Source organism: Desmodus rotundus, chromosome 2 (assembly GCF_022682495.2).
Source record: "Desmodus rotundus isolate HL8 chromosome 2, HLdesRot8A.1, whole genome shotgun sequence".
Taxonomy (NCBI): Eukaryota; Metazoa; Chordata; class Mammalia; order Chiroptera; family Phyllostomidae; genus Desmodus; species Desmodus rotundus.
In genome coordinates, this window is record NC_071388.1 from 124,024,933 (window position 1) to 124,051,603 (window position 26,671).

The 26,671-nt window shown below is 41.0% G+C and overlaps 2 protein-coding genes across 4 annotated transcripts in view; one reads left to right on the plus strand and one right to left on the minus strand.

Annotated features, from left to right (window-relative positions):
• Positions 1–17,790, plus strand: part of GPR39 (G protein-coupled receptor 39) — a 209,368-nt gene extending 191,578 nt beyond the window's left edge. For both annotated transcript variants that reach the window (XM_045203155.3, XM_024569757.4), the window contains one exon: positions 17,180–17,790. In XM_045203155.3, the coding sequence (XP_045059090.2) occupies positions 17,180–17,694 (515 nt within the window). In that variant the 3' untranslated portion in view covers positions 17,695–17,790. The remainder of the gene's footprint in view (positions 1–17,179) is intronic.
• Positions 17,791–18,123: 333 nt separating this feature from the next.
• LYPD1 (LY6/PLAUR domain containing 1) overlaps positions 18,124–26,671 on the minus strand; it is a 39,090-nt gene continuing 30,542 nt past the window's right edge. For both annotated transcript variants that reach the window (XM_053918598.1, XM_024569608.4), the window contains one exon: positions 18,124–18,359. In XM_053918598.1, coding sequence (XP_053774573.1) covers positions 18,124–18,359 — 236 coding nt within the window. The remainder of the gene's footprint in view (positions 18,360–26,671) is intronic.

Sequence of the window (26,671 nt, forward strand, 5' to 3'; positions counted from 1 at the left end):
CTATCAGGGTGCTCTTACTAGTGGAAGGGAGAATTTAATTCTAGGCAGGCATAAAACCTGATAGGTACTTTACTATCTCTGATATTGTGACTTATAATAAGAAATACATATCTGTTCTTATCCCCATTTCTGGCGTAGAGCTCCTATAAACCTTTTGAATTTCCTAAGTGATGAGAGCAATCAAGGTGTCTTTTGTTATGTTAATGAGGCAGCTTCTAGAGATCACCTCTGAATGGGTGTTGGTTGCCAAGAGAACCAACTGTGCAACTGTGTGATTAGAGGGTTGGAAGTTTCAGTCCCTACCTCCCCTAAACCCCAGACCTCAGAAAAGGGGAGAGAGGCTGCTAGAGATTGAGTTCAAACACCAATGGCCAATAATTTAACCAGTTATACCTATGTAAATGAGGCCTCCACAAAACCCCAAAAGGACTGGGTTTGGAGAGTTTCCAGGTTGGTGAACACATAGACATGTGGGGAGAGTGGCACCCCAGAGAGAACATGGAAGCTCCATATCCCTTCCCCATACTTTGCTCTAAGCATCTCTTTCATCTGGCTTTTCCCAGGTTACATCTTTTTATGATAAACTGGTAATCTAGTATGTAAAATGTTTCTCTGAGTTATGCAAGCCACTCTGCAGACTACTTGAACCCAAGGTGGGGGTTTGGAACTTCCAGTCTACAGCCTGTCAGTCAGAAGCACCTGGGCTTGCAACCGACATCTAAAGTTGGGATAAAGGGAGGACTGAGGCCTTAACCTGTGGGATCTGAAGCTGTCTTCAGGTAAATAGTGTCAGAATTGAGTTGAATTGTAGGCACCCTGCTACAACATTAGTTCAACCCAAATGCTATCATGTGGACACTACCACTACTTTGTCTTTCCCTCAAACCCAGAATTCTAGAAAACAGAGGAAGGGAAATAACATGTATTGGATAGCAGCATGTCAAGTATTGACATACAATCCTATTTTATATTCTAATCATCTGGTAAGGAGGATACTAATTTCCCAATTTTGTAATCAAAGAAAATGATAAGAAAGTTAAGTAACTTACCCCTCAGGGTCACACTACTAGTCAGTGAAGGATCCCAGTTATCAGCTAGGGGGTCCTGATCCTAAAACCACCCTTACTACACAGTGCTACCTTCTAAACCAGGAGTTTAGTGCCTAGCACAGTATGAGTCATAAATATCAGAGTTGAAAAAAAGAGCCCTGGCCATGGGAAAGGAGAAAAGGATCTGGCTTGGGCCCTGATCCTCTCTCCTAGCAGCTGGCCAGCTGAATGACTTGGGTGAGTCTCTTGCCAGCTCTGAACCTTCCTTTTCTTATCCATAGTTTGGGGGGTAATGGAGTTAGACAAAGCTATAAGGTAATCCAAAGCCAAGAGTGACCAGCCTATGATCAAGTGAAGAAGGATGTCTGGCTGTGCTGGCTCTGGTGTAGGCAGACACATGCTAAAGGGGTTCTACAGTTGTACTTTGGGCTTTTCACCACATTTAGTTCTAACATGCACCAGGCCATCCTGGTCCTCCATGCCCATGTTCTTCAACTCAGGTTTTGTTTCTTTATCCCCACTCAGATCCATGTCACAGCCTATACTCCCTCCACCACACACCCAGACCTTACTCCTGCCAGTGCCACCATCAGGTAGAGCCCTGCCTGGGAAGCATGTATTCCCAGAGGAGTTCCAGAGTTCCCAGAACTGATGCACAGAGGCTTCTGCCATGCTTTGTATTCCTGTCCACCTTTCCTGGGTTGGACTATTTTGCCTGAAGGTGCTATGCTGTCTTCTGTATCTTTCTCCATCCTTTCCCAGAGTAATCTCAGGATGCTCACAGACTTGTCACTTCCAACCTGAGAGACTTGCACATTCTAGCATGATGCCAGGTAGGGCCCTGCCAGGAGAGAAAAGTCCAGATCCTCACCCATCCAAGGCCAGGAGGTGGTCTTCCTGGGAAAGAATGAGGCTGTTCCTCTCTCTATCCAGGTTCTAGAACAACCTGAAGCCACTCTATTCTATACACATCTTTCTGGGTTGGAGTTGGGAAAGTTGGCAGTACCTGATTTTTCCTCTATAAGTCCACAATCATTTTTCTAAGTTCCATTACCCTAAGCAATAACATGATGCATATGTGTATACTTTTGTGTTTGTGTGTGTGTACAAGGGGGGACCAAAAAATGAAATTTATTTATTAAAAATTGTATATTTATTCTTACATTTTTAAACTTCAGTCACCTTCAAAGTACTCTCCATTTGATGCAAAAGATCTATCAAGACATTTTTTCCTCCAAACAGCTTTTAAACTTGTCAATTTTGATGCCTTTTAGTGCTTCTGCCATTTTTTGTTTCAACTCTTCCACGTTGGCAAAACGTTTCCCTTTGAGGACTTTTTTATTTATCTGAAGAAACAAAAATAAGTCACTGGGGACAACATCAGGTGAGTAGGGAGGGTAGGGCATAGGGTTATGCCATTTTTGGTCAAAAACTGCTGAACACTCAGGGCAGTGTGGGCGGCTTTGCTCTTAAATCACTCTTCATGAAATGGGCAAATGCATTGAAAGAGTCTTCAAAAAAATTCATTGAAGCTGAATGCAGCCTCTCACAACAATGAGAATGCTCACCTAGCAAGAAAAGCTTGTATACAAGGGAACCGCCCTCCAAAAGATAATTCTAGATTTTTGGGGTGTCCTCCCTCATATACTCAGAGCAGTCAGCCTTCAGTTTAGTCAGAAATTTAGGGTAGGACTTTGGTATATTTATTAATAAGATTTTTTTTCAGTAAATATGTATTGAGACCCTACTGTGCCATACTATGCATGGGTTGCTGGCTGGGACATGTCCTTGCTTTTCAGGTGCTCTCAGTGAGTCAGGCATGGAAGTTCATCATTAAAATAGTATGGTTGTGCTGTCATGGAAGCAAGGACGAGGTCTGGGGAAGTTCCTTTTCTTTAAACATTCAAGGAGCCCTTCCCAGTGGAAAGGATACTTAAGCGGCTGGTAGGAGTTTCCAGGAGTTCATCTTGGGCAGAGAGCTGGTATGTTCTGGAAATGTGAATCACTGGGAAAAGCTGGAGCATGGGGCTCAGGAGGGGAGTGGTGACAAGGTTCAGAAGACAGGGAACAGATAGTTGGTAAAGGGTCTGGGTGTGATGCTAAGAACCTTTGGATGCTGGAGCATAGGTCACACATCAACTGGGTATCTTGTTAAAATGCAGATTATTTTTTAAAAATTTTTATTTATTTTTATTTTTAGAGAAAGGGGAAAGGATGGAGAAAGAGAGGGAGAAAAACATCAATGTGTGGTTGCCTCTCATGTGTCTACTACTGGGGACCTGGCCCACAACCCAGGCATGTGCTCTGACTGGGAATCTAACCTGTGACCCTTTGGTTTGTAGGCTGGCACTCAGTCCACTAAGCCACACCAGCCAGGGCTTAAAATGAAGATTCTGATCAGCAGGTCTAGGGTAGTGCCTGAGAGTCTTCATTTGTACAAGCTCCCAGGGGATGTCATAGCCACACTCTGAGCAGCAAGAGTAAAGGCAACTAGGTATCACTAAGGATTTCACATCAAGGAGTGATTATAATCCTTTGAGTGTCTGTACCTGGAAAGACAAAAAGGTGTAAGTATATTGTCTAATTCGTACAATATTCCTGTGATTTATGTCGCCCACAATTTTTAGATGAGAATCTAAGTCAACCCTTCATTTTACAGGCAAGGAAACTCGTGTGTCATTCCTGAGGCCATTCCAGGTCTGAAAGCCCAAGTTTTGTGATTTGAATTTGTTGCTCAGTAGTACAGGCCCTTCAAACAAAGGCTGGGTGAAATCTTCAGTCCATCCTTGGAAAGGTTCTAGGCTTGCCTCCCTCTCTCATCTAAGCTCTGGAAGAGGGTATGGGATGGCATTTCTGGAAGAGAGGGTTACAGACATGGAGATAGGATGCTGCGGTGTTGAACTTGAATTCATAAACATCCTGAATGTGAAGATTCCAGATTTTAGACTTTCTGTGTTCCACTCATTTACTTTGTAACCCAAGCAAAATCAGATTCAATGTAATGCATGTTATCCTTTTTATCAGTAAAAATAGACCTAGCAGCCTCCATCCCCTCTATCTCACTACCTGGTTAGGAATATCAAATTGGCAGGTCTTGCCACATGTTTTATGTATCTGCCACGTGCCAGACAACTGTGCCAGGCACTGCAGACATAGAACAGGACAGACCTTGTCCCTAACCCTATGGAACACGTCTGAGAAGGCTGGCATGAAGGACACACATTCTAAGTTAAATGCATCCAAATGTACAGAGTGCAATGGGGGTTTATAGCATAGGGTTCAAACATGAGGTCTCAGATGGCTTCCAAGAGGAACTAGTATTTTAGCATAGCAATGAACAATGGTAAGAACTAGCAAGGTGAGGAGACTGGGCATGAGCCCTGGGGCAGAAGGGAGTTGGCAGGCTCCAGGAAGTGAGAAAGTGTTAGGTGTTGAGACTGGGTTACATGTGTTGGAACAGACATGGTAATTAGGACTGCTGGTAGATGGGGATCCTAAAGGAATAAGCTAGGTCAAGATCTTGCAGGATTTATTAAGCATTTGGGACTGTATTCTAAGGTCAATAATAAGCCATTGAAAGGTTTTAAGCAAGGAGTAACATAAATTTTTAATTTAACAAGATGATCCTGGCTTGAGTGGAGAGTGGCTTGGCCAAGAGTAATTTTGAAGAACACCAGTTAGGAAGCTTCTGTCTGGTCCAGGTGTGAGATAATGGCTGCCCCAATTTGGGGAGTGGCAGTGGAGATAGTGAAAAGAAGACGATTTTGGAGGTACAACTGAGAGGCTTAGGGATTGACTGAGTGTGGGAGTAAGAGGAAAGAAGTAGAACAGGATGACTTGTTGGATTCCAGCTAGAAAAGCTCAGTGAGCAGCAGTAGAGTTTATTAAGATTGGGAGCAGTACAGAGTGAGCAGGTGGGTAGGTGGCTGGTCATTAATTCAGTTTGGACATGTTCCATTACAGGTGCATGTAAGCTCTCCAAGCCAAGATGTTGAGTAGACAGTTGGCTTTAGGGGTCTGGCTGTGGATGTCTGCTGAGGCTGGCAACATTGATTTTGGAATTGTGTATCCCTAGGGATGGAATTTCAACTCAGACTTGTGGAGGAGGTGCCCAGGGTGAGAGGGAAAAGAATGTAGAGAGCTAAGATAGCGCCTGGAGGTTCTCTGCCATTTGGTGCTCTGTGCATGAGATAAGAGGTAAGGGATAGCATTAAAAATCTAGTCAGGATGCTATGATTGCTGGACTGGACTGGATTTACTATGCATGATAACGTGCACCACTGACAGTTACTGCTGTGCTTGGATATGTGAGATTATAATTAATGTTCCTCAAAGTTCTTTTTGCCCCTATTAAAAGAAGATTCTACCAGGAGGAAATTATTTTTATCATGTCATGGAACAATAATTTCATTTTCAAATCATTAAAAAGGAGGCATTCTCATCTGATGGTTTTCATACAAAACCCTATCTTAGAAGCCTGATCTCATCTGTTCAACTCTCCTGAGAGCTTTACCGATTTCAGTTGGGACCCTCAGCTCTAAATCAAACAGTATGAGCCCAGCTCCTGCCTGAACCTCTTTTGGTATCTCTCCCATCAGCTGATTTTATTTTTTGCCTCCTGTTATGGCATTTGGCTATAGATTGTTCCAGGAATTTCTGAGTAGATAACAGGGAGCTGAACTCATTTTAAATTTACTTTGAAACCAAATTCTAGGTTGTGTTTATGGGGATGGGAAGAGACAGCCTGTAATGGGTGGGAATAGTCTTCAACTCTGAATTTAAATGAATTTTCATAGGAAACTATCCTTCCCCAGAACTCTTCCTGGGCATGGGTGTGGGGGGTAGGGTTTACTTTACTCCCATAAAGTAAATCTAATCAAAAGCAGGTATTCTGCAGGAGTATCGCCTGCCAGACTCTATTCAAAGCTAGTTTGCTTCTTTAAATTCCATCAAACTCTTCTTGTAGTAACAGGAGTTTATTGTATTCACCTTGAATGTAAAATGGCCCTTGCAAGAGGAATATCTTTCCCTGTCATAGAGATGTGTTAGAGGGGATCTTTATTTCTTGACAACTGAGATTCTGTTCTTCACCATGACACTCACAGGAAATTTATGTCTGAACTTGCAACTGTTTGAATTAAAATACCTTAATTTGAATTTGGGACTCAGAAAGCATTTGATTTTTGATCCTTTGAGGGGTTCTCCAGCTGAAGGAAGGCAGCTGGGATTACCTCTGACTAACTTCTGGCCCTGCTCTGTCATTTAACCTGTCCATACCTCAAATTTCTTATCTGCCTAACAGAAATAAAATGAAGTAGTGGCCATCTATGTGGGGCTTATTGTAAGGTTTAAATAAGCAAGTGTACAGGAAATGCTTAGAACAGTGTGTGAATGTCCATGCACTGTATTAATTTTAGCTGGCATTCCCTTCAGGCAGGTAGCTGACTGGACGGTGTAATGAGTAGTATGAGCTGCTATTCATCTCAGTGCTTTATGTGCATGCATCTCCTTTAGCTTTTTCTACAATAACTTCATGAAGTAGATACTATTATTTCATCCATTTCATAGAGATGTAAGTCCATGGCCTCATAGCTGGGAATAGCAAGGCTAAGTTTTAAACGTAGGTCTGTCCGACTCCAAATCACTGCCCTTACCCACTCCTCTGTGCCTTAGCACAGAGCCTGTGGTTATGTGGGCACAGGGCACTGGGTGAGAGTGTGGGTGTGTGCCCAAGGGCAGAGTGAGGATGGAGGACGGATGAAGGATCTGTCCTCCATCCTCACTCTGGATGGATGGCCTTCTTCATCTAATTGGCCATATGGTCCTTGTCAGACCCTTATGTCCTTGTCATTCCTCCTGGTGAGGAATTGTGTGAGACTAGGGAATTAAGGAGGGGCTTAGAACGTCTGTCTTACTGGGATTAGAAATTTTTCTTTCTTTTTGCAATCCTGCCTTCTATCAATTGCCTCCTTTATTACAGCTTCCGCCTCTTGCTTCTCTAGCTTCTTTAAACCCTAAATACCCATGTGTGTGTTGGAGGAGGGGTAAATGAGTCAGGACCTTAAGGCAGAATGGTGGGGGAACAGTGGCCTGGAAACCTGGATACTAAATTCTGGTCCTCTTCTGCTATTGTTTTACAGGATAATCCTGAAAAAGTCATGGGATATTTCTGGGCCTTATCTGTGAGTTTAGGATTGGAAGGTGTCTGATATCCTTCTCACCAGCCTTCCCCCAGATCGCTGACCTCTGAGAGCTAGCTTGATGGCAGTGAGGGTGTTGGTGGGGAGATAGTGGAGGAGGTGATGGAAATGATGGTGGCGGAGTGGTGGCAATGATGGTAAAAGTTGAGATGACCTGGGAGGTGATGATGGTTATAACTATGAGCCCTTACCTGGCAGCAGGCACTATACTTAGCACTTTACATTCATTATCTCATTTAATAATCCCAGCAGCTCTTGTTATCTACATTTTACAAATGGGAGCCTGAGCTTTAGAAAGTAAAACTGATCATCCCTTGGTGGGTGGAGTGGCCCAGATGAGGTGAAGCCAGAGAGGCCATGAAACACGTTATAGGAAAATCTGTGATAGGCAAAGAGCAGGAAGGCCATAGTCAGGCCATAGTCACGTTCTGCTCTCCCCAAACTCTCTCTCTCCCTCTACAGCCAAGTTGTGTCCAAATGGAAAATTTAGGCTTGTAATCACAAGATTTAATTCTCCTGAGGCCACACAGCCTATTATATAGAAATAATCTTATACCCCCTTTACCAGATGCTCATCTATCTGCTTTCTCCTCCTTTCTTTGTAGGTCTCCCCCAGGGCTGTACACCACAACACTTATCTTCTGAGTCTTGGCCAGCAGCTTCTCTGACAGAGACTTGTAGCATCTTCATGGGAACTGTGATTCAGAGGGCCCCTGAGGGGACTGACTTTGGGAGAAGTGAATTTATCTGGTAGACGTGGCTTTTCTGTTTTACCTGTTGACCCTCTTGCCTCTGTGCCCAATGAAGCCATCTTGGAGAGAAACAAGGGAAGAAATGAGTTTTTAGTGTAGAGAACTTAGGGCCTGGGGTCGCACAGAAGGGTAGGAGACTAAAGTCTGTGGCCTCTGCAGGCACTTTTGGACCCCAACACTCCTCACCCCTGTGTAGACCTGTTGGTCTTGAGGTTCTTGGACCTGGAGGTTCTGTTCTTGCTTGAATGAGAAGGCGACCCCTTCTTTCAGTTTCCACTCTCTCCTTCTCTTCCCCTCAGGATGGGGAATAGAAATGATCCAGGCACTAGGCTCTGTATAAGGAGGGTTAGTACTGACCCCTTTGATCAGGGAAGCTGGTTTCAAACTGATTCTATGTACATTAGGTAAATGTATGAATACTAAATGCCCTCCTACCCAGCTCCTCATCTGGGGCCTCTAGCACCCTCTTCCCCCTTTCCTACCCACATTTATTGAACAATTACTATGTAAAGATTTTCTGTCATGTGCTAAGAATATAACAGTGAAGATGGAGAGTCCTGCCTTCATGAAATTTATGGTCTAGTAAACACTCTGGTGTTACAATGACAGGGGCATGAGTAAAAGGCTGATGGAGTCATGGTAGAGAACTGAATATAGCCTTATGGAGACAAGGAAGGTTTACTGGAGGCAGTGATACTAAGCAAAAACTTGTAGAATAAGAGCTGCACAAAGAATGTGCACTCAGGGTGAGAGGGGGAGGGAGAAAGGGGCAGAGGAGGAGGAAGAGTAGAGGGCAAGGAAGACACAGTCTAGTCTGAGAGATCAGCACAGAGGCCTGGAGAACAGAGAGAACAGACTGGGGGATGCCTGCCTGCCCTCGGGCTGGCCTGCCTCTGTCACAGGCACTCAGAGCTGGTTCTCCTAGGGTCCCAAGTCCCACAGTGGGAGCACAAGCAGGGACCTCAGAAAGGAGAGAGGTGAGGAGCAAGATCTGCAGGCACATTCACTTGTCTCCACACTCCTGAAATGCCAGTGTGCCTCTGGTGCATGCACTTAGCTTGAGTGCTCTTTCATTGGAGGAACACCCGTTTTCACTGGGCTCTGAGGGGAGCTCATGACACCTGCAAACACTGCCAGACTGGGAGGCCCTGTGCTTGGACTCCTGGGCTGTATGAATTTGGGCACCTCATCCTACTTCTTTGGGAATTCTGGCTCACCAGCAGACTTATCTCTGAGGCTTTTTCAGTGTTAACAGTCTGGAGTTTTAATTCCCATTTGCTTGGAACTAAATTCTATTAGAAACTGCAGGCTTTTAGTGTTAGTCAGTGTTTATAAGTGTCCTGGCACAGCTGGGTGGTCTGAGTTGATCCTCTGGAGGGGTGGCCCAGCCATCACATGGTCAGTACACAGCTTCCCTGGCAGGCATGGGGGTGCCATGATCCTCATGACTACCAGCTACTCCTGGGCCATGTGTTCCAAGGGAAGAAGCATTTGATTTCACCTGTGCTGCTGAGAAACAGCTACACCACACATGGAGACTTTACTAATGGTAGATTTAGAAGAATGTTTGCATAGAAAGCCCCACACAGATGCATACAAGTAAGATCCACATAAAAATATTTATTTAACAGGTTCCAGTGAATCATTTACCATGCATTCATCAAGAAACAGGCACTAAACCATAATGATGACCCTAAATGCTGCTTACTTTGAGTGCAAGTGGCTATCCTACAGCTCCCAGACAGGAGGACTTGCTTGAGAAATATATATCTACTATTGGAGTAATTTATAGTTTTTCTTATACTGAAACTTGTACAGCAGAGAGAGATGGATGAAATGCTGAGAAAATTGCAGGCCATTTGAAATCAGGGTCTTTGGTGTCCAAGCAGTGGTTGGAGCCACAGTGGAGAGAGAGTCCTTTCCTGGGCTCCATCAAATAGCTGGGGCAAGGACAGGATATCAAACCACCCGTCTTCTTGGACAGAAGCAGCCATCTGTGGCGTTTACATCATTTTAAAGCTGTGTCCTGTGCCCTTCTCTGAAAACCAAATCCCAACAGCTCTTCTATCTTCTCTTATAGAACATTTCTCAGTAGGAAAGAGGAAAAGAATGACAATCAGTTTAAATGAAGGACACTAAGCTGATGGGTGACTGGGACAGTGATCACAGGGTATCCACGGCCAGAGGACATGGGGGCATTGAGGTGGCTTTCAGTACCAACACCCATGTCCCTCATATCTTGTCTGTGTTGCTTCCAAAGCCTCTTCATTTTCCTTTGGTAAACTCAGCAATGAGTGGCGACCATGTCCTAGGCAGCCACCTGTTAGCTATTAAGGAACTTGCCTGCAGCTGATGCAGTCACCTTCTCAAAGTCATCAAAGAAATGGAAAGGGAGAGGGTGTGTGCTGGTAAGGCAAAGGCTGCACATGACTTAGTTTTTGGTGATCTTGGGAAAAGATGGAGGGAAGAAAGAGGAATAAAAGCAGAGAGAAAAGAAAGGTTAGATGCCATTGGTTTATCTAATGGGGAAACATGTAAAGGAAGAGGAGAAATGGAGGGGCGAAAGGAAAGAAGCGAGAAAGAAGATGAGAGTGAGCAGGAGGACAAAGAAGAGATGAAAGGTAGGAGACATGGCCAGGGTGAGGTCTGTGGTCAGGACTGAGAGGGACTGGCAGGGTGGTTGTCATGCAGAGAAACTAGAGGGCGGGGCTCTTAGTTACTGCCCACTCAGACTGAAGAAGACACTCAACACAATGCTTTAAAAGCAAGCACATGACAATGACAGGACCCCAAAAATGCCCACAGATTTGGGCTCCACCTCAGTTAATCTAGTGGTTCTCAGATTTGAGTATCGGAGTCAACCAGCAGCCTTGCTAACCCCAAGCTGCTGGTCCCCAGCTCCAGACTCAGATTTAGTAAGAATGGGTTGGGGCCTGACGTGCATTTCTAACAAGTTCCTAGGTGAGGCTGATGCTACTGTTCCAGGAACCCCCCTTTGAGAACCACTGTCTTAAAGGTTAGAGACTAAATCAAGGTCAGTGTTGATTTGGAGGCCCTGTGTTGGACAAAGTCAGTGAATAAGATCAGTGTCTCACCAGATTGGCAGAAGCAGATTAGCAAACACAAAAAATATAAGTTGAGAAAGTGCTAAAACCTTTTATTGGCTGGATTTGTCTCTTCATGGCTCTTCATTCAACTGACCATATGCTTACTTTCTAATGGTATTTGCTATTTCAATGTCAGTTGACAAGCAGATGTTCCTCATCCTACTGTATGGGAGTTGATTTATTGTCCACAAAACCTGATGGAGTGTTCTCTAGCTGTCCTCCTTTTTCACCTCCTGTCTCCATCCACCCCTCTGTTCTGGTCACTCTGAGTCTTGCAGCTCTCAGAAGGTAAGCTGTCATAGCATTCCTCCATCCCTTGCTCATGTTGTGTCTTTGCCTGGCTGCTGTTTTCCAGGCTAACTTTTCCTCTCCTTTAATTTTTCTGAGTGTTCCACCCTGTATAAGGTCAGCTAGATCTCCTCATTGCTGCCATAATGTTCTGCCCAGACTACTCTCATGAGCCTTTGCAAACAGTCACCAGCATTTTATCTTCAGTGCCTAGGACAGGGTCTATAATAGATTCCATCCAATCAAGAAATATTTGCCTAGTGAATAAACAAAGTCCAGAGAACTTACATGGGGGACAGTGATAAATAACTCCTGCTCACTATGGACAGGGTTAGGGAGCAGTTACAATACTGGAGCAGTTGGGGGGCAGGGTAGAGAAACTATACTAATCACTGGAATCCTAAAGCATATTCAACACCTCCCTCCTCAACACCCCAAGAAAATGACTCAGTAAAATGGGACTCCAACACCAGGTGCAAGAAGCAAATCTTTGGGATTTCTTTAAATCACATAAAATATCTTTGCTTGGGGAAAGATCAAATTTCCAGGTTTTTTCTGCTTAGTTCTACTTAAGTATGCCTTTATAGCAGATGAATGGATGGATGGACAGATGGATAGAGTCTCTGTAGGCCTAGTTACCAAGTCATGACCTAGAGCCATATTTTGTTTTCTGAACATTCTTCAGCTCCCTTTTATTAGACTTCAAAAAATACGGGGGGTGGGGGACACTTGTGCTCCAGAGCTTTGTTTTATTGCCTGTTGTCAAGGGGCCTGGTTCTAAAACTGGATCCAAACAGTGTATTGAGAAGATGTGCTGGCTTTTGCAGGGGTCTGAGACGGACAAGCAACTCACTGCATTCCACACTGCGAATGGTCAGCCTTGAGCCTAAAACTGAAAAACGAAACTACATTTAAATATGATAGGCTTATTTGTCAATTTTGGGTAGAATCCAGCATTTGAGCAGTATGGCAAGGTCAAGGACATCCTGCCACCCTTACCTGTGAGATCTTGAGTGAATCACTTTGCTTCAGTTCTGACATTTGTAGGACAAGGGAGTTCTGCAGGGGTCTCCCTTTCTGTCTGCTGTTCTCCGATTACTCTAAGATGAGTCCTGGGGTACACACAAATAACTCCTTTCATTTTAAAGGTTAGCAGGTATAAAACAGAGCATGGTCAGATACATGGATGCTGACGCATCTCTGGCAGTATAGCTTAATGCACTTCTGAAGACTGCCCCAAGCAGGCTAGCTTGGATGCTGTTGAAATGTCATGCTTCAGTGTGGGATGTTGTTGGACATCTGCATTACTTGTTTTTTAAACAACTCCACTCTGCTGAGAATAAATCTGTGTCATCATCTAATGGCTCTTGTCATTTAGTGTAATGATCAAAGAGGAAAAATGGAAATACTTTATGTGGAAAAATAAGATAAATATGAAGGTATTTCTTAACCTAGAGTGCAAGGCTGTCTGGAGTACAATACAGATCTATCAATAATTCAGTTAAAACTGTTTATTTGCTTTACATGACTGGGTTCAGTTCACTGATCTTCATTCAAGTTCACACTAAAGTTATTTACCTGTGGTCTGCACATTACACTACACGGATCAAAGTGTTATAGATTTTTCCAAATGTAATATACAAGCCCAAATTGATTGCAGCCAAACATAAATTTAGTCAAATCTTTAATATGCTCTATTAAGGCACGAATAAGACTTTAAAGCTTTGTCTCAGCTACAGAGTAGCTGGGACTAGAGCTGGATCATTTGCAAACAGCCGGAATAAAAACACCTTTGTATTTGCTATTTGTTCTCAACAAGGTATCATCTAAAATAATGAACTTTTTTTCTTCAACTGTAAATGTGAGCAATTACCTGACCTTATAAAATGACAAATTTAATAGGAATGCTGGGTTGATCCCCCTAAACCCACCCCTCTATTACATTGCCCATGGGCACACACCTCTCTCGTTACTGGCTGCACCTTATGCCCAATGCTCCATTTTCCTAGAACAAAATTGTCTTTCAAAGCCCAAGAAGAAAGGCACCAGCTGTTTTCCCCACCTCTAGTTGAGTTGGAGGAATTATATTCCAACAGCCTTGCCAGGTGTTTGGCACAATCTATGCTATTCCAAAATGACTAGGCAAGGTTTAGAATGAACAATGCAAAAATAGAAATTTATGCTTTTAGAATTATTTAGGCTTTAGATAACTTGTAGTGCCTTTATATGGAAGGCTTTATGTGAAAGCACTCGGTGAACATGTTCAGCATGGCTGAGAATGCGTACTCAGGAATAGGATCAGGAGTGTACCTTCATTGCATCATCAGACTCTGAGGATGACAAATACATGCTAGGTAGGGGTTTCCTTGGTTGGACAGGACTCTGGGTATGTGGCTGGGAAGGGGGCAAGTGGGGAAATGAGAATAGGAGGAAATAAGGAGTCCTGATGTTTTGAGGAGGGGCTATGAAGGGTTACTTTAACCTGTGCTATAGTCACTAGCCACCTATGGCTGGTCCCAACTGAAATGTGCTGTAAGCATAAAAGTCACCCTGGGTTTCAAGGACTTAATATGGAAAAAAGAATGTAAAACATCTCATAAATAACATTAGGTTGATTATATGTTGCAAGTGCATGTGAAATGATAATGTTTGGGGTATATTGGATTACAAAAGCTGTTATTAAAATTGATTTCCCTTGTCTCTATTTTTTGAATGTGGCTACTTGAAAATTTAAAATTAGATATGGTTTACATTATATTTCTAGTGGACAGTGATGCTTTATATCTACTTCACATGGTAGAATTATGGCTCATGTTTACTTTCTTGTGTTTTCTATGTTTTTAAAACTGAAAATATGAGGGACAGCCTCTGTAGATCTTTGAGAAACAAGTACATATCTTGAATTTTGAAGTTCGGCAAGCATGTGTCCTAGCTATAGCATACTGGCAGCTAGCCTTCTCTGAGACTCAACTTCATCTATAAAGTGAAGATAATAGCAATTTTGATCTTACCAGGTTACTACCAGAAGTGAGAAATGAATAGGAAATTAGCAGAGAGTGGTTGGTGCAGAACTGGAATAAGGAAAACTCAATAAATATTTGGCATTATTCTTGGTTCTATCTCAAGACTTGTCCAATGCCTAATCTTTAATCCCAGTCCATTTCTAACTCAGCTCTTTGTCTCTCATTCTCTGTGTTGGTATTTGGTGTCATATCTGCCTACTTCTATACCCAGAAAGCAGAGATGTACCTTCTTTTCTCATCATTGAAGAACCTCAGGTCTGGTTCCCTATGTCGTGCTATGTGTTCAGGCTAAGGTGTTTCTCAGTTACCTACTTTAGCTCATTTTGATTTCAGAGCAAGAATTCTCCTGGCTGCAACTGCAAGCCAGGCCACAATTCTTCATCAGCCCCTGTCTTTTGCCTATAGCAGGATGCTTATGTCTTTGTTGTTGTTGTTGTTGTTGTTGTTGTTTGGTTTGTTTCTTACTAAACTCTGCTTCTTTACATGGGATGATTAATCAGGGACATTTGATGCCAGGCAAAGAGGGTGAAGGTAACAGAAGAATAAGGGTCATGCAAATAAGAGATCAATGGAACAGAAGCAAAGACAGGACATGAGAGCACTTTTATAATTTCTCCCCACTTGCCCACAGCCATGCCTTATTTTCTGTCTTTCTTGTGCTGTCTTTGAAAGCTGTTCTATGTTCCAGCTGTGGTAAGTATAAGCTGGTTCTTATTGCCTTTCTAGACTCTTATCACCTGAAGTACAACCTCCTACAGTACAGCATAGCACGTATCTAAACCTTGTGCTCAGTTTCCATGTTCTAGGAAACAAGTCCTTAGATGAAGTGGTTGTACTTATTCTCTGAAATTCAGTGGCAGGGAAGAAAAAAATTAAAAATTTGTGAAGACATAACTTCCCTAGGTATGGTGAGCTTCCTAGCTCCTTCACAATTAATGAGACAAACATTTCAGTCAGAGCTGCATGGGATAAAAACAAAGAGAAATGACTTAAGAGCACACTTGGAATAGCACAGGTGGTTGGAATGCCTGAGCTTCTATAAACAGTGAAAAAAGTCTCCAATTTCCTCTGAAAGTATTTCTTTAAATCAGAAAAATGTGGAGTTGTGTTCCTATCCAGCAGTTGTAACCAGGTGATTCAGAGTATACTCTTGACTTAAGATGATGTTTTTGCCTTTTCATCATATCAATATGTAACTTTGCCTGTTTTATTTTTAGATTTACTGAGTGTTCTCAGGGTAGGAAACTCAAAGGAAAGAAATAAGCAAATTGGGTTGCATTTCAAGCTTGGGCTGAGGTTTGATGAGAAAAATCCTTGAAAATTAACAGGGAAGCAGAGTTCTTAGGGCCCTCTTTGCTGATAGCTGGGATTTGTGGAGGGTTTGTTGTTGGAGGAGTTGGGTTACTTCAGTGCCAGAGAACACACCTAGGGCCACTCCACCCCCAGGCAAGGGATGCTCAGGTGAGTGCATGCAGGAGGGCCAACCTTGGGTATGTGGACATGGCTGTTTTTCCTCAAGCATTTATTAATGAAATATTTACTGTCGATCAGAAGTAGGAAGGGACCATTGCCAACAATCACTTCCCTATGGTTTCCTAGAAAATCAGAGGGTTTAAAAACATGAATTTTCCTTATTCAGGTTTAGGAGAGGGATGAAGCATTTCCAGAAATCCAAATCATGACTTTAAGTTATCAGTTCTACTCACTTACATTCTGGTATCTTGCCCAGCCCCACTCTCCACTACCCTGAGAGAACAGAGCAAATGTACTGCTGACTTCTGATCTGATATCTCTCTGTTGTTTTTTGTGGGGGGGTCATTGTAGAATAAATGCTTATGAAACTAGTCATATCAGTAGTTTGTGACCTAATAGAATCTTCTTCTGTCATAGATCATAGAAATAGTGATGATTATGTAAGTGGGAATGCAGTCATGTGGGCATGCAAACATATGTCCATATAAAAAGTATTTGCTCCTTGGAGGGGGCCACTGAGTAATGTCTCCTTAGAGTCTAATCATTTCTGGGCTTTTTCCACTATAGCTCAGTGCCACAAGGGCAATGAGACTGTTACTGGCTGAACTTGAAGGAAGTCTTATAATATCCATTGTGTTTGAATAATTGTCCTATTTCAAAACATTTGCAAAGAAACAGAAGTGCTGTTGTAGATATGACATTATAATTACAGGTGTGCACACCTAGTAAATCTATGTCAAAAAAAAACCACTCTCATTGACAGGCTAGTCCTCCTTTTGCTTCCCTAGAAACTGAATGCAAGATCAGTGTCACTTAATATGCTTCTTTGTTACCACTTCCATTTGTCTTGAAGATATCATTGGTTCTTCTTTGTGTGGACATTCTTTAAAATGCAGATGTTGTTTCACCTGATATGGCTATACTGTATACATCTATTTAAAAACAACAACAACAACAAAGATATAAGTAGATTAATGGACTGCATAAAAATGCTTTCTGGATACAGAAACAACAATGAAAACATTTTTTTTTAATTAACAGGCATTAACAGGTATAAATAAACTGTCTAAAGCATTTAATGATCTTTAACACAGTCAACTCCCCCAGCCCTGAAAGGGTGTTAAATTCTTTTTTGCTAGTGGCAAAAGAAGCTGTCAAACATAACATTGAAAAACTGGTACCATTTCCTGGCCAGTAAGTACAGAACTGAGGGCTAAATATTTTGTGGTTCTAGTTGCTGTTCTCATGCTGTATTATTGTTTCTCTTCCCCCTTCCTGCCTGCTCAGGGCTGATCGTGGTGACACTGGCCATCTGCTGGCTACCTAACCAGGTTCGGAGAATCATGTCTGCCTCCAGACCCAAGCACGATTGGACCAAGTCCTACTTCCAGGCCTACATGATCCTCCTCCCTTTCTCAGACACCTTCTTCTACCTGAGCTCAGTCATCAACCCCCTGCTATACAACGTGTCCTCGCAGCAGTTCCGTAGGGTGTTCTGGCAGGTGCTGCGCTGCCACCTGACCCTGCAGCACGCCAACCACGAGAAGCGCCTGCGCAGCCTAGCTTCTTCCACCACGGACAGCGCCCGCTCTGTGCGCCGTCCGTTGATCTTCATTGCTTCCAGGAGCAATTCCTCTGCAAGGAGAACTAACGAGGTTTATTTAAGCACTTTTCAGAGAGAGGCTGAAGCCAAGTCCGAGTCTAAGACTCAGCAATTGAGTCCAGAGTCGCCAGAGCCCAACTGGGAGACGAAACCAGCCGATTCTGCCGCAGAGAATGGTTTTCAGGAGCATGAAGTGTGAATGTCAAGTAAGAAAGTCTCAAGTGCTAACCAGCCCTCCCCTAATGAAAACAACATTACCCTTGCTGAGCAGTGACAAAATAATCTGTTCCCCCATCAGGGACAGGAATGGAAGCTAGTGGCCTTGGGAAAGGCAGATGCCCAATCAAGTGTCTTCTAAGGGCTGATTCTGCTACCTTGACTGGTTACAGATGGGGGAACTTTGAATTCAACCCCTCCCTTCTTTTAAGTACACACTGAAAATTCAGTCAGGCTGAATTTATTCAGAGATTACAAAAATGTTTTACACTGAACTCTTTCATTATTTGCAAAGGGACTGAAAGAAAGAGAATGCAGACTCCCTACCCAGACTCAAAGGACACCCAGAAGATCTCATGGAGCAGGGGGAGCAAGGATCAGAAGAATAATGCAGGAGAGGCTGGCATCTCATTCAGCAGTGCGCCAAGAAGAGGGTTAATTTGAGGAGCAGGAAGGTGGTGGGGAGCCCTGGCTGGAGTGCTGAGGCAGAGCTGCTCCTTTTCTTGGGCCGGGGCCCATTGCACAGAGGGGTGTTACAGCAGCTGATGCACACCGAGTTCAGTTTCCCTGGGGAGCAGAAGGACTGGTACCCAGCTGAGGCGATGAGACAGGCTGCCGATGATGCACAGGACTTGCGGTACATGATCCCTGCAACACAGACCCAAAGAGCTGGGTTAACCTGCACTGGCCAATGGACAGCACCCCTGTGAACTCAGGTCCTAATGTGTCCTTTCTTCCCCCTCTCAGAGTCCAGGGACTTGGTAGGGCCAGGAAGGTGCTTTTGGTTGTTTTGCTGAGCCCTCCAAAGTACATGAGCTATACAGTAAAGAAGGCAGTCATCATTTCACCACTTTTGACAGAATTGTTCCAAAAGGTATTTGAGATGCAATGCCAGCAAATAAAGAGCTGTCAAAACCAAAGTCCACTCTGAAAAGTCAGAATTCACACAGTGTACTAGATACAGAGCTTTTCACCTTTTCTTCCAGGAGGGCCATAAGCTGTGTATGTTGATCTCATCTCTGTTATTATTTTGTAAGTGACAACAGATAGATGGCTCTCAACTATATATTTATTAAATCATGGAACTTTGTGAATAAATCAGATTCCCTACTGAAGGGGCCCTGATTTTTCCCAGGTCTCAGGGGATCTACTGGCTTCAGCGAGAGGGTGGCCTGGCTCACAATGTGTACAGAATAGCCTTATTCTCAGGAAAGGAGCATTGCCCTTAGAACACATGGTCATTTTCCCACTCAGCATCAGACACCTAGCACTTAACACACACCATGTGGGCACACAAAGGAGTTTCCTGAGGAAACTGGAGGGCCAATCTTAAGGAGTACATGCGTCATGTCCAAATTGTAGCACAGCCATCAAATTAGGGTGTCTTGGATAATCATATGACTTCTTGAAGCTGGATGTTTACTCAGTCCAAATAATAATAGCTAAACTTAAGTGCTTTCCTGTACACCAGGCACTCCTAGATCACTTACTACCTACAAGGGAGGCCCCCAGGGTCATCGCTATCTTACAGATGGGTGCCAAAGGCAAGAATGGTGTAGTTAACTCGCACAAAGTCACGCTACTAAAAAGGGCAGGTGGGATTTGAACCTGGTATTCTTGGCTCCGTGTCATCAAGTCTATATTCCTGTATAGCAAAGCATACAGCAAAGCCAATAAACTACAAAAAATGGTTTGGTTCGGAGTGGTTTTCTTTTTGGGGGTGGAGACTCTAGTCTGCATATAGCTTTTTGTGTGTACGTGTACAATGTTCTTTTATATCAATGATCTCTTTATTGAGCTATAATTAACAGAATTATTATTTTTAGTCAACTAATATGTAATACTAAATGGAATTATTTTTGGTCAAATGATATGTAATACTAAAGTTATATGTAGAAGTGAATGGCTTTAGCCTCTTTGCTGTCCTTCACAGCTGAGAACTACATTCCAGTAGCCAGGGCACCTTTCTCTCTGACTCCCTGTAGGTATGTGTTTGCCGACATCGCTTTGGTTTGTGGCTCCCCTTTCCTGCCTCAGAAGAACTGCTTTGTGTGCTAGAGGAAGTAAAGACTTAAATTGCATAAAACTTCCATGAATGAGGTAAAGAAATACCTTTCATTTACATTAAAACATGTAATTTTTTCATTTTTTTCTATATACATTTGTAAGGATTGACTTCCTAACACCATTAGAAAATACTGGAATTAGCTGCTCTCATAAGATAATGCCCATGGATGGGGTATGTGTTTGGGGGGAGAGAAGAGGCACTGTTTAATTTCTAAGGAACATGCTACATACTACGTATGTATGTATGGGTGTCGCCCATTCATACATTTCCCATTGTCACTACATTTTCTATCTATTGCCCATTTTAGGATATTAAGTTTTGTTCACTATCTTTTTATTCTTAAATATTAAAAGCACTATCATTTGTCAGTTCAACTTCAGTAAACTTTTCCCCGTAAGTGTATTTTAAAAATTCAAAAATATTTACTGAATATATTTTTTACTATAAAAAATGTTCAGACATTCAGATAAGGTGAAAATGCCCCTTGACCACCCCTTCCAACCCCAGGACCTTATCAGTCTTGGATGACTCCTTCCAGGCCTGCTTCAATACATTTACACATGTGACCACGGATAAATAAAGTATGTGTGCACACCTGCACACATGCCCCTGCACAGGCACACCCTTCTTAACAGCATCACATCCTATATGCTGTTATGTAATTTGCTTTTTTACTTAGTAACATGACTGAGGATTTACTTTGAAGCCTAACTTTGCAAGGCTAAGCATCAGTGGTGAGGTAGATTAGTTATATAATGCATAAGAAAAGGGAGCCCTGAATTTCACAACTGCCACTCAGGAGACAACTCCAGATTGCCTGGTTCTGGTAGCCAGTGGGGCTTAACACTTGTGGTCCCATAGGACTATATATATTTGCATTCTTTAAGAGCTCCTTAAGGATCTGGCTCCCATCAGCCTAACTCTAGGGGCTGACTAAGCTCCTCCCCTCTGAGATACAAATTGTGATACACCTTAAACTACTGGGAGCTATTAAAAATGAGACAGGTGGCTTGGTCAGTCACAAAGGTTTGAGAGACAAACAAGAGCTAGGGTACATTTGAATGATAAGGTTCATCTCCTACATAAGGCCAACCCTTCAAAACTGGGAGAGGTGGCTGTTTCATCTAAATCCTAGAAACCAACACAGAGAATCAAGCAAAATGAAGCAACAAAGGAATATGTTCCAAACAAAAGAAAAAAAAAACTTCAGGAAAACAAAATCTTAATGAGACAAAGGTAAATAATTTACTTGATACAGAGTTCAAAGTAATGGTCATAAGAAGGTTCACTGAACTAGGAAGAAGAATGGATGAATACAGTGAGTACTTCAACAAAGAGATCATAAGAAAATACAAAAGAGAAGTCACATAAGTGGTGAATACAATAACTGGACTGAAAAATACACTAGAGGGGTTCAACAGTAGACTAGGAAAAAGAGTAGGGCCAGGCAGTTCAAAGACATGGCAGTGGAACTCACCCAATGAGAGCAACCAAAAGAAAAATAAGAATAAAGAAAAGTGAAGATAGCTTAAAGGACAACATCAAGTGGACTAACATTCACATTATAGGAGTTCCAGAATAGAAGAAAGAGAGGAAGAGGCAGAAAATTTACTTGAACAAGTACTGACTGAAAACTCCCCTAACCTGGGGAAGGAAACAGACATCCAGATCCAGGAAACCCAGAAAGTTCCAAATAAGAAGAACCCAAAGAGACACATACCAAGGAACATTACAACTAAAATGTCAAAAGTTAAAAACATGGAGAGAAACTGAAAAGGAGAAAGAGAAAAACTTGTTATGTACAGGGGAACCCCCGTGAGATTGTCAAATTTTTCAGCAGAAACTTTCCAGGCCAGAAGAGAGTGGGGTGGTATCTGCACAGTGCTAAAAGAAAACAAACAAACAACCAACCAAGAATACCCTACCTGACAAAGTTATTATTTAGAGTTGAAAGAGTGATAAACATATTTTAAAAAAATAGTTTTCCAGACAAGTAAAAGCTAAAGGAGTTCATCACCACTAAACCAGAATTATCAGTGCAAGAAATGTTAATGGGACTTATTTAAGCTGAAAAGAAAGGATGCTAATTATAACAAGAAAACATGTGAAAGTATAAACCTCATTGCTAAAGCTACATATATAGTAAAGTTAGTGGATTAATCATTTAAAAAGAAAAGGTAATATGAAGGTTAAAAAGACAAATGTAGTTAAAAATAACTACAAAAAATAGCTAAGGAATACACAAGATAAAAAGATATAAAATGTGACAACAAAAACATAAAATGTGAGGGGGAGAATAAAAATGTAGAGCTTTAGGATGTGTTCAAACTTAAGTTGTGATCAACTTAAAATATACTGTTGCAAATATAAGTTTTATATGTAAGCCTTATGTTAACCACAAAATAAAAAACCAATGGTAGGTACACAAAAAATAATGAGAAAGGAATCTAAGCATGCCACTAAAGGAAGCCATCAAACCACACAGGAAGAGAACAAGAAAATAAGAAGAGGCCAGAGGAACTCCAAAACAGACAGAAAACAACAAAATGGCAATTTTGTATATACCTATCAATAATGACTGTAAATGTAAATGGACTAAATTCTCTAATTTAGAGGCAGAGTGGTTAAATGGACTTAAAAAAACAAAAAACAAGACCCATCCATATGCTGCTTACAAGTTCACTTCAGATGTAAGGGCACACACAGACTGTGAAGGTGTGGGAAAAGATATTCCATGCAAATGGAAGCCAAAAGAAATCTGGGGAAGCTATATTTATGTCACACAAAATGGACTTTAAAACAAATACTGTAATAAGAGACAAATTATGTATCATGAAATAATGGTAAAGGGTCAGTCCAACAAGGGAACATAATATTTGCAAATATTTATGCACTCAGTGTAGGAGCAGCTAAATATTGGGTTGGCCAAAACGTTCACATGTTTTTTTCTGTAAGTAGAAGATATATTTTCATGTTCACCAATAACTGTTTTTTAGATATTTTAATATCTCTCATGTGGTATAACATTGATTGTTCTCAATTAATGTCTCCATTTGGTCACTGTATACTTCAACTAGTCTACCCGACCATGGAGCAACGTCCAGCAAGAAATCTCTGGCATGAAACTTCACAAACCACTTTTGACACATTCAATCAGTCATAGCACCTTCTCCATACACTGAAGAAATCACTTTTTGCATTTCAGTTGAGTTTTTACTGTTCTTGAAATAACAGAGCATAATATACCAAAAATGTTGCTTATTTTCTTCCATCTCTAATATTAAAATAGCTACACAAAAATTCATCAATTTTAATGAGTTGTTTTTTAAATGCATGCTGATATGACAGCTGTCACAATACAATCTAACAAAATTGGTTCAAATGAAGTTAAAGACAACTAAGCACTAGTAGAACAATCTTATGGAAAAAAACAAATTAACTTTTTGGCAAACCCAGTATATAGGGTAGAGCAGAAATAATGCCTGCTTGAGTGTGGTTGGTAGGGTAATAATATGGGTGTAATAATTTATAGTTTTTATTTGAACATTTCACCTAAAAAGTCATATGGTGTGCTCGAGTGTGATATTGTTATGTTACAGAACAATAAGCATTACATGCTTATTATTTTGTAACAAAATTTTATAATAAAAAGGGAAATTATTTGTGCTGGACCCTGTATAAAGCAAATATTAACAAAGCAAATGGGAGAAATAGAGCACCCTATAATAATAGTAGGGGACTTAACACCACTCATATCAATGGATAAATCATTCAGGCAGAAAGTCCATAAGGAAACATTGGCCTTAAAAGACACATTAGACAAGATAGACTATACACACACACACTGGTTTTTATACACACACACACTGGTTTTTATACACACACACACGCACACATATATAAACATCCCTTCTAAAAGCAACAGAATACACCCTTTTCTCAACTGCATGTGCGACATTCTCCAGGACAGATCATATGTTAGGACGTGAAATGAATCTTAAACAGCGTAAGAAGAGAGAAATCATACCAAGCATGCTTTCCAACCAAATGGTGTGAAACTACAAATCAGTTACAAGAAGAAAATGGGAATATTCACAAATGGGTGAAAATTAAATAACATGCCACTGAACAACCAATAGGTCAAAAAAGAACACAAAAGAGCCCTGGCCAGTGTGGATCAGTTAGTTGGAGCACTGTCCCATAAACTGAAAGGTCACAGGTTTAGTTTCCAGTCAGGGCACAAGCCTAGGTTATGGGTTTAAGCCCCAGTCAGGGGTGTACAAGAGCCAACTGACCAAAGTTTCTCTCTCACATTGATGTTTCTCTCTATCTCTCTCCCTCTCTTCCTCTCTTTCTAAAATCAATGAGCATGTCCTTGGTTGAGGATTTTTTTTTAAAGGAAGTAAAATAAGAAAAAAATTACTTGAGGCAAATCAAGGAGGAACAATATACCATAACTTATGAGGTGCAGCAAAAGTAGTTCTAAGAAGGAAGTTCATAGTGATAAATGTCTATCTCAGGAAGCAAGAAAGATCTCAAATAAACAACATTATACCACAAAGAACAACAAAAAGAAGGAAAAATAAAGTCCAAAGTTAGTAGAAGGAAGGAAACAAATATCAAAGCAGAAAATAATGAAATACTATAGAAAAGATCAATGAACCCAAGAGCTGGTTCTTTAAAAATAAACACAACATAGACAAACCTTTAGCTAGACTCACAGAGAAAAAATGGAGACTCAAATAAAATCAGAAATGAAAGAAGAGATGTACAACACATTTATAATTGATCATAAGACTACTATGAACAATTATACACTAACAATTGTACAAGCTAGAAGAAATGAAAAAATTCCTAGAAACATAACCATCCAAGACTGGAGTCATAAAGAAATAAACAAATCTGAACAGACTAATTACTAGTAAGAAGATTGAATCAGTAATAAAAAAAAACTTCCCAAGAAACAAAAGTCCAGGATCAGATGGCTTCACAGTTGAATTCTACCTAACATTCAAAGAGAAATTAATATCAATCCTTCCCAAACTGTCCCAAAAAATGGAAGAGGAAGGAACACTTCCAAACTCATTTTACACAGCCAGCATTACTGTGACATTAAAACAGGCCAACATCCCTGAAGAACATAGCTGCAAAAATCCTCAACAAAATATGAGCAGAGCAAATTCAATAATATATTAAAAAGATTAATACATCATGATCAAATGAGATTTATTCCAGGGATGCAAGGATGGTCCACCATCTGCAAATCCATCAAGGTGATACACCACATTAACTAAATTAAGGATAAAAATCATATCAATAATAGATGCAGAAAAAGCATATCACAAAATTTACTATCCATTTATGATAAAATCTCACAATAAAATAGGTAGAGGGGAAACATACCCAACACAATAGATATCATGTATGACAAGCTCACAGCTGAGAGCTTTTCTTTTAAGATCAGAAACAAAACAAGAATGTCCACATTCACCACTTTTATTCAACATAGTATGGAGGTCCTGACTAAACCAATTATCCAAAAAGAGAAATAAAAGGCAACCCAATGGAAAGGAAGAAGTAAAGATATCACTATTTGCATTATATATTATAAATAATAAAACCCTAAAGACTCCACAAATTAATAACTAAATGAATTCAGTAAAGTTGCAGGATAAAGTGTACATACAAAATTGGTTACATTTCCATATATTAAAAATGCACTACCAGAAAGAGAAATTAAGAAAACAGTTTCATTTATAATTGCATCAAAAATAATAAAATACCTAGGAATAAATTTAACCAAGAAGGTGAAAGACCTGTACACTGACAACTATAAGACACCAATGAAAGAAATTGAAGAAGTTGCAAATAAATAGAAAGATATTCCATGCTTATGGATTGGAAGAATTAATATTGTTAAAGTGTCCATACTACTCAAAGCAATCTACAGATTCAGTGCAATCCCTGTCAAAATTCCAATAATATATTTCACAGAAATACAACAAACAATTCTAAAATTTGTATGGGACCACCAAACACCCTAAATAGTTAAAACGATCTTCATAAAGAACAAATCTGGAGGCATCACATTCCCTGATTTCAATCTATGTTATAAAGCTAGAGTAATCACAACAGTATGGTGTTAGCATAAAAACTGACAGATCAATGGGCAAAAAATGGGGAGCCCAGAAAAAACCCTCAGCTTATATATTTAATTAATTTATGACAAAGTAGCCAATGATATACAATGGGGAAAGGGCCACCTCTTCCCCTCCCCCCAAAAAAGGTGTTGGGAAAACTGGACAATCACATGCAAAAAAATGAAACTGGACCAACATCCTATACCCTACACAAAAATTTACTCAAAATGGATTAAAAACTTGAATGTAAAACCTGAAGCCACAAAATTCTTTAAAGTAAACATAGGCAGTAAGCTCCTTGGCCTTACTCTTGGCAATGATTTTTTTTTTCTTTTTGTGGATCTGACAACCAAAGCAAAGACAATAAAAGTGAAAAATAAATACATGGAACTACCTCAAATTAAAAAAAATTTTCACAGCTAATGAAACCATCAACAAAATAAGAAGGCAATTTACTGAATTTGAGAAAATATTTGCAAATTAATTTTTGCCATTTGTGATAACATGGATGGACCTTGAAAGCACTATTCTAAGAGAAATAACTCAGAGAAAGACAAATACCATGTAAGACTACAGCAATAACAGTCCAAGCTCATAGATACAGAGGACAAATGGGTGGTTGATAGAGGCAGAGCATGGAGGACAGGGTGAGTGAAATGGGTGAACGGGTCAAAACCTACAAACTTTCAGGTATAAAATAATTAAATCACGGGGATGTAATGTACAGCATGATGACTAATATCGTACTGCAC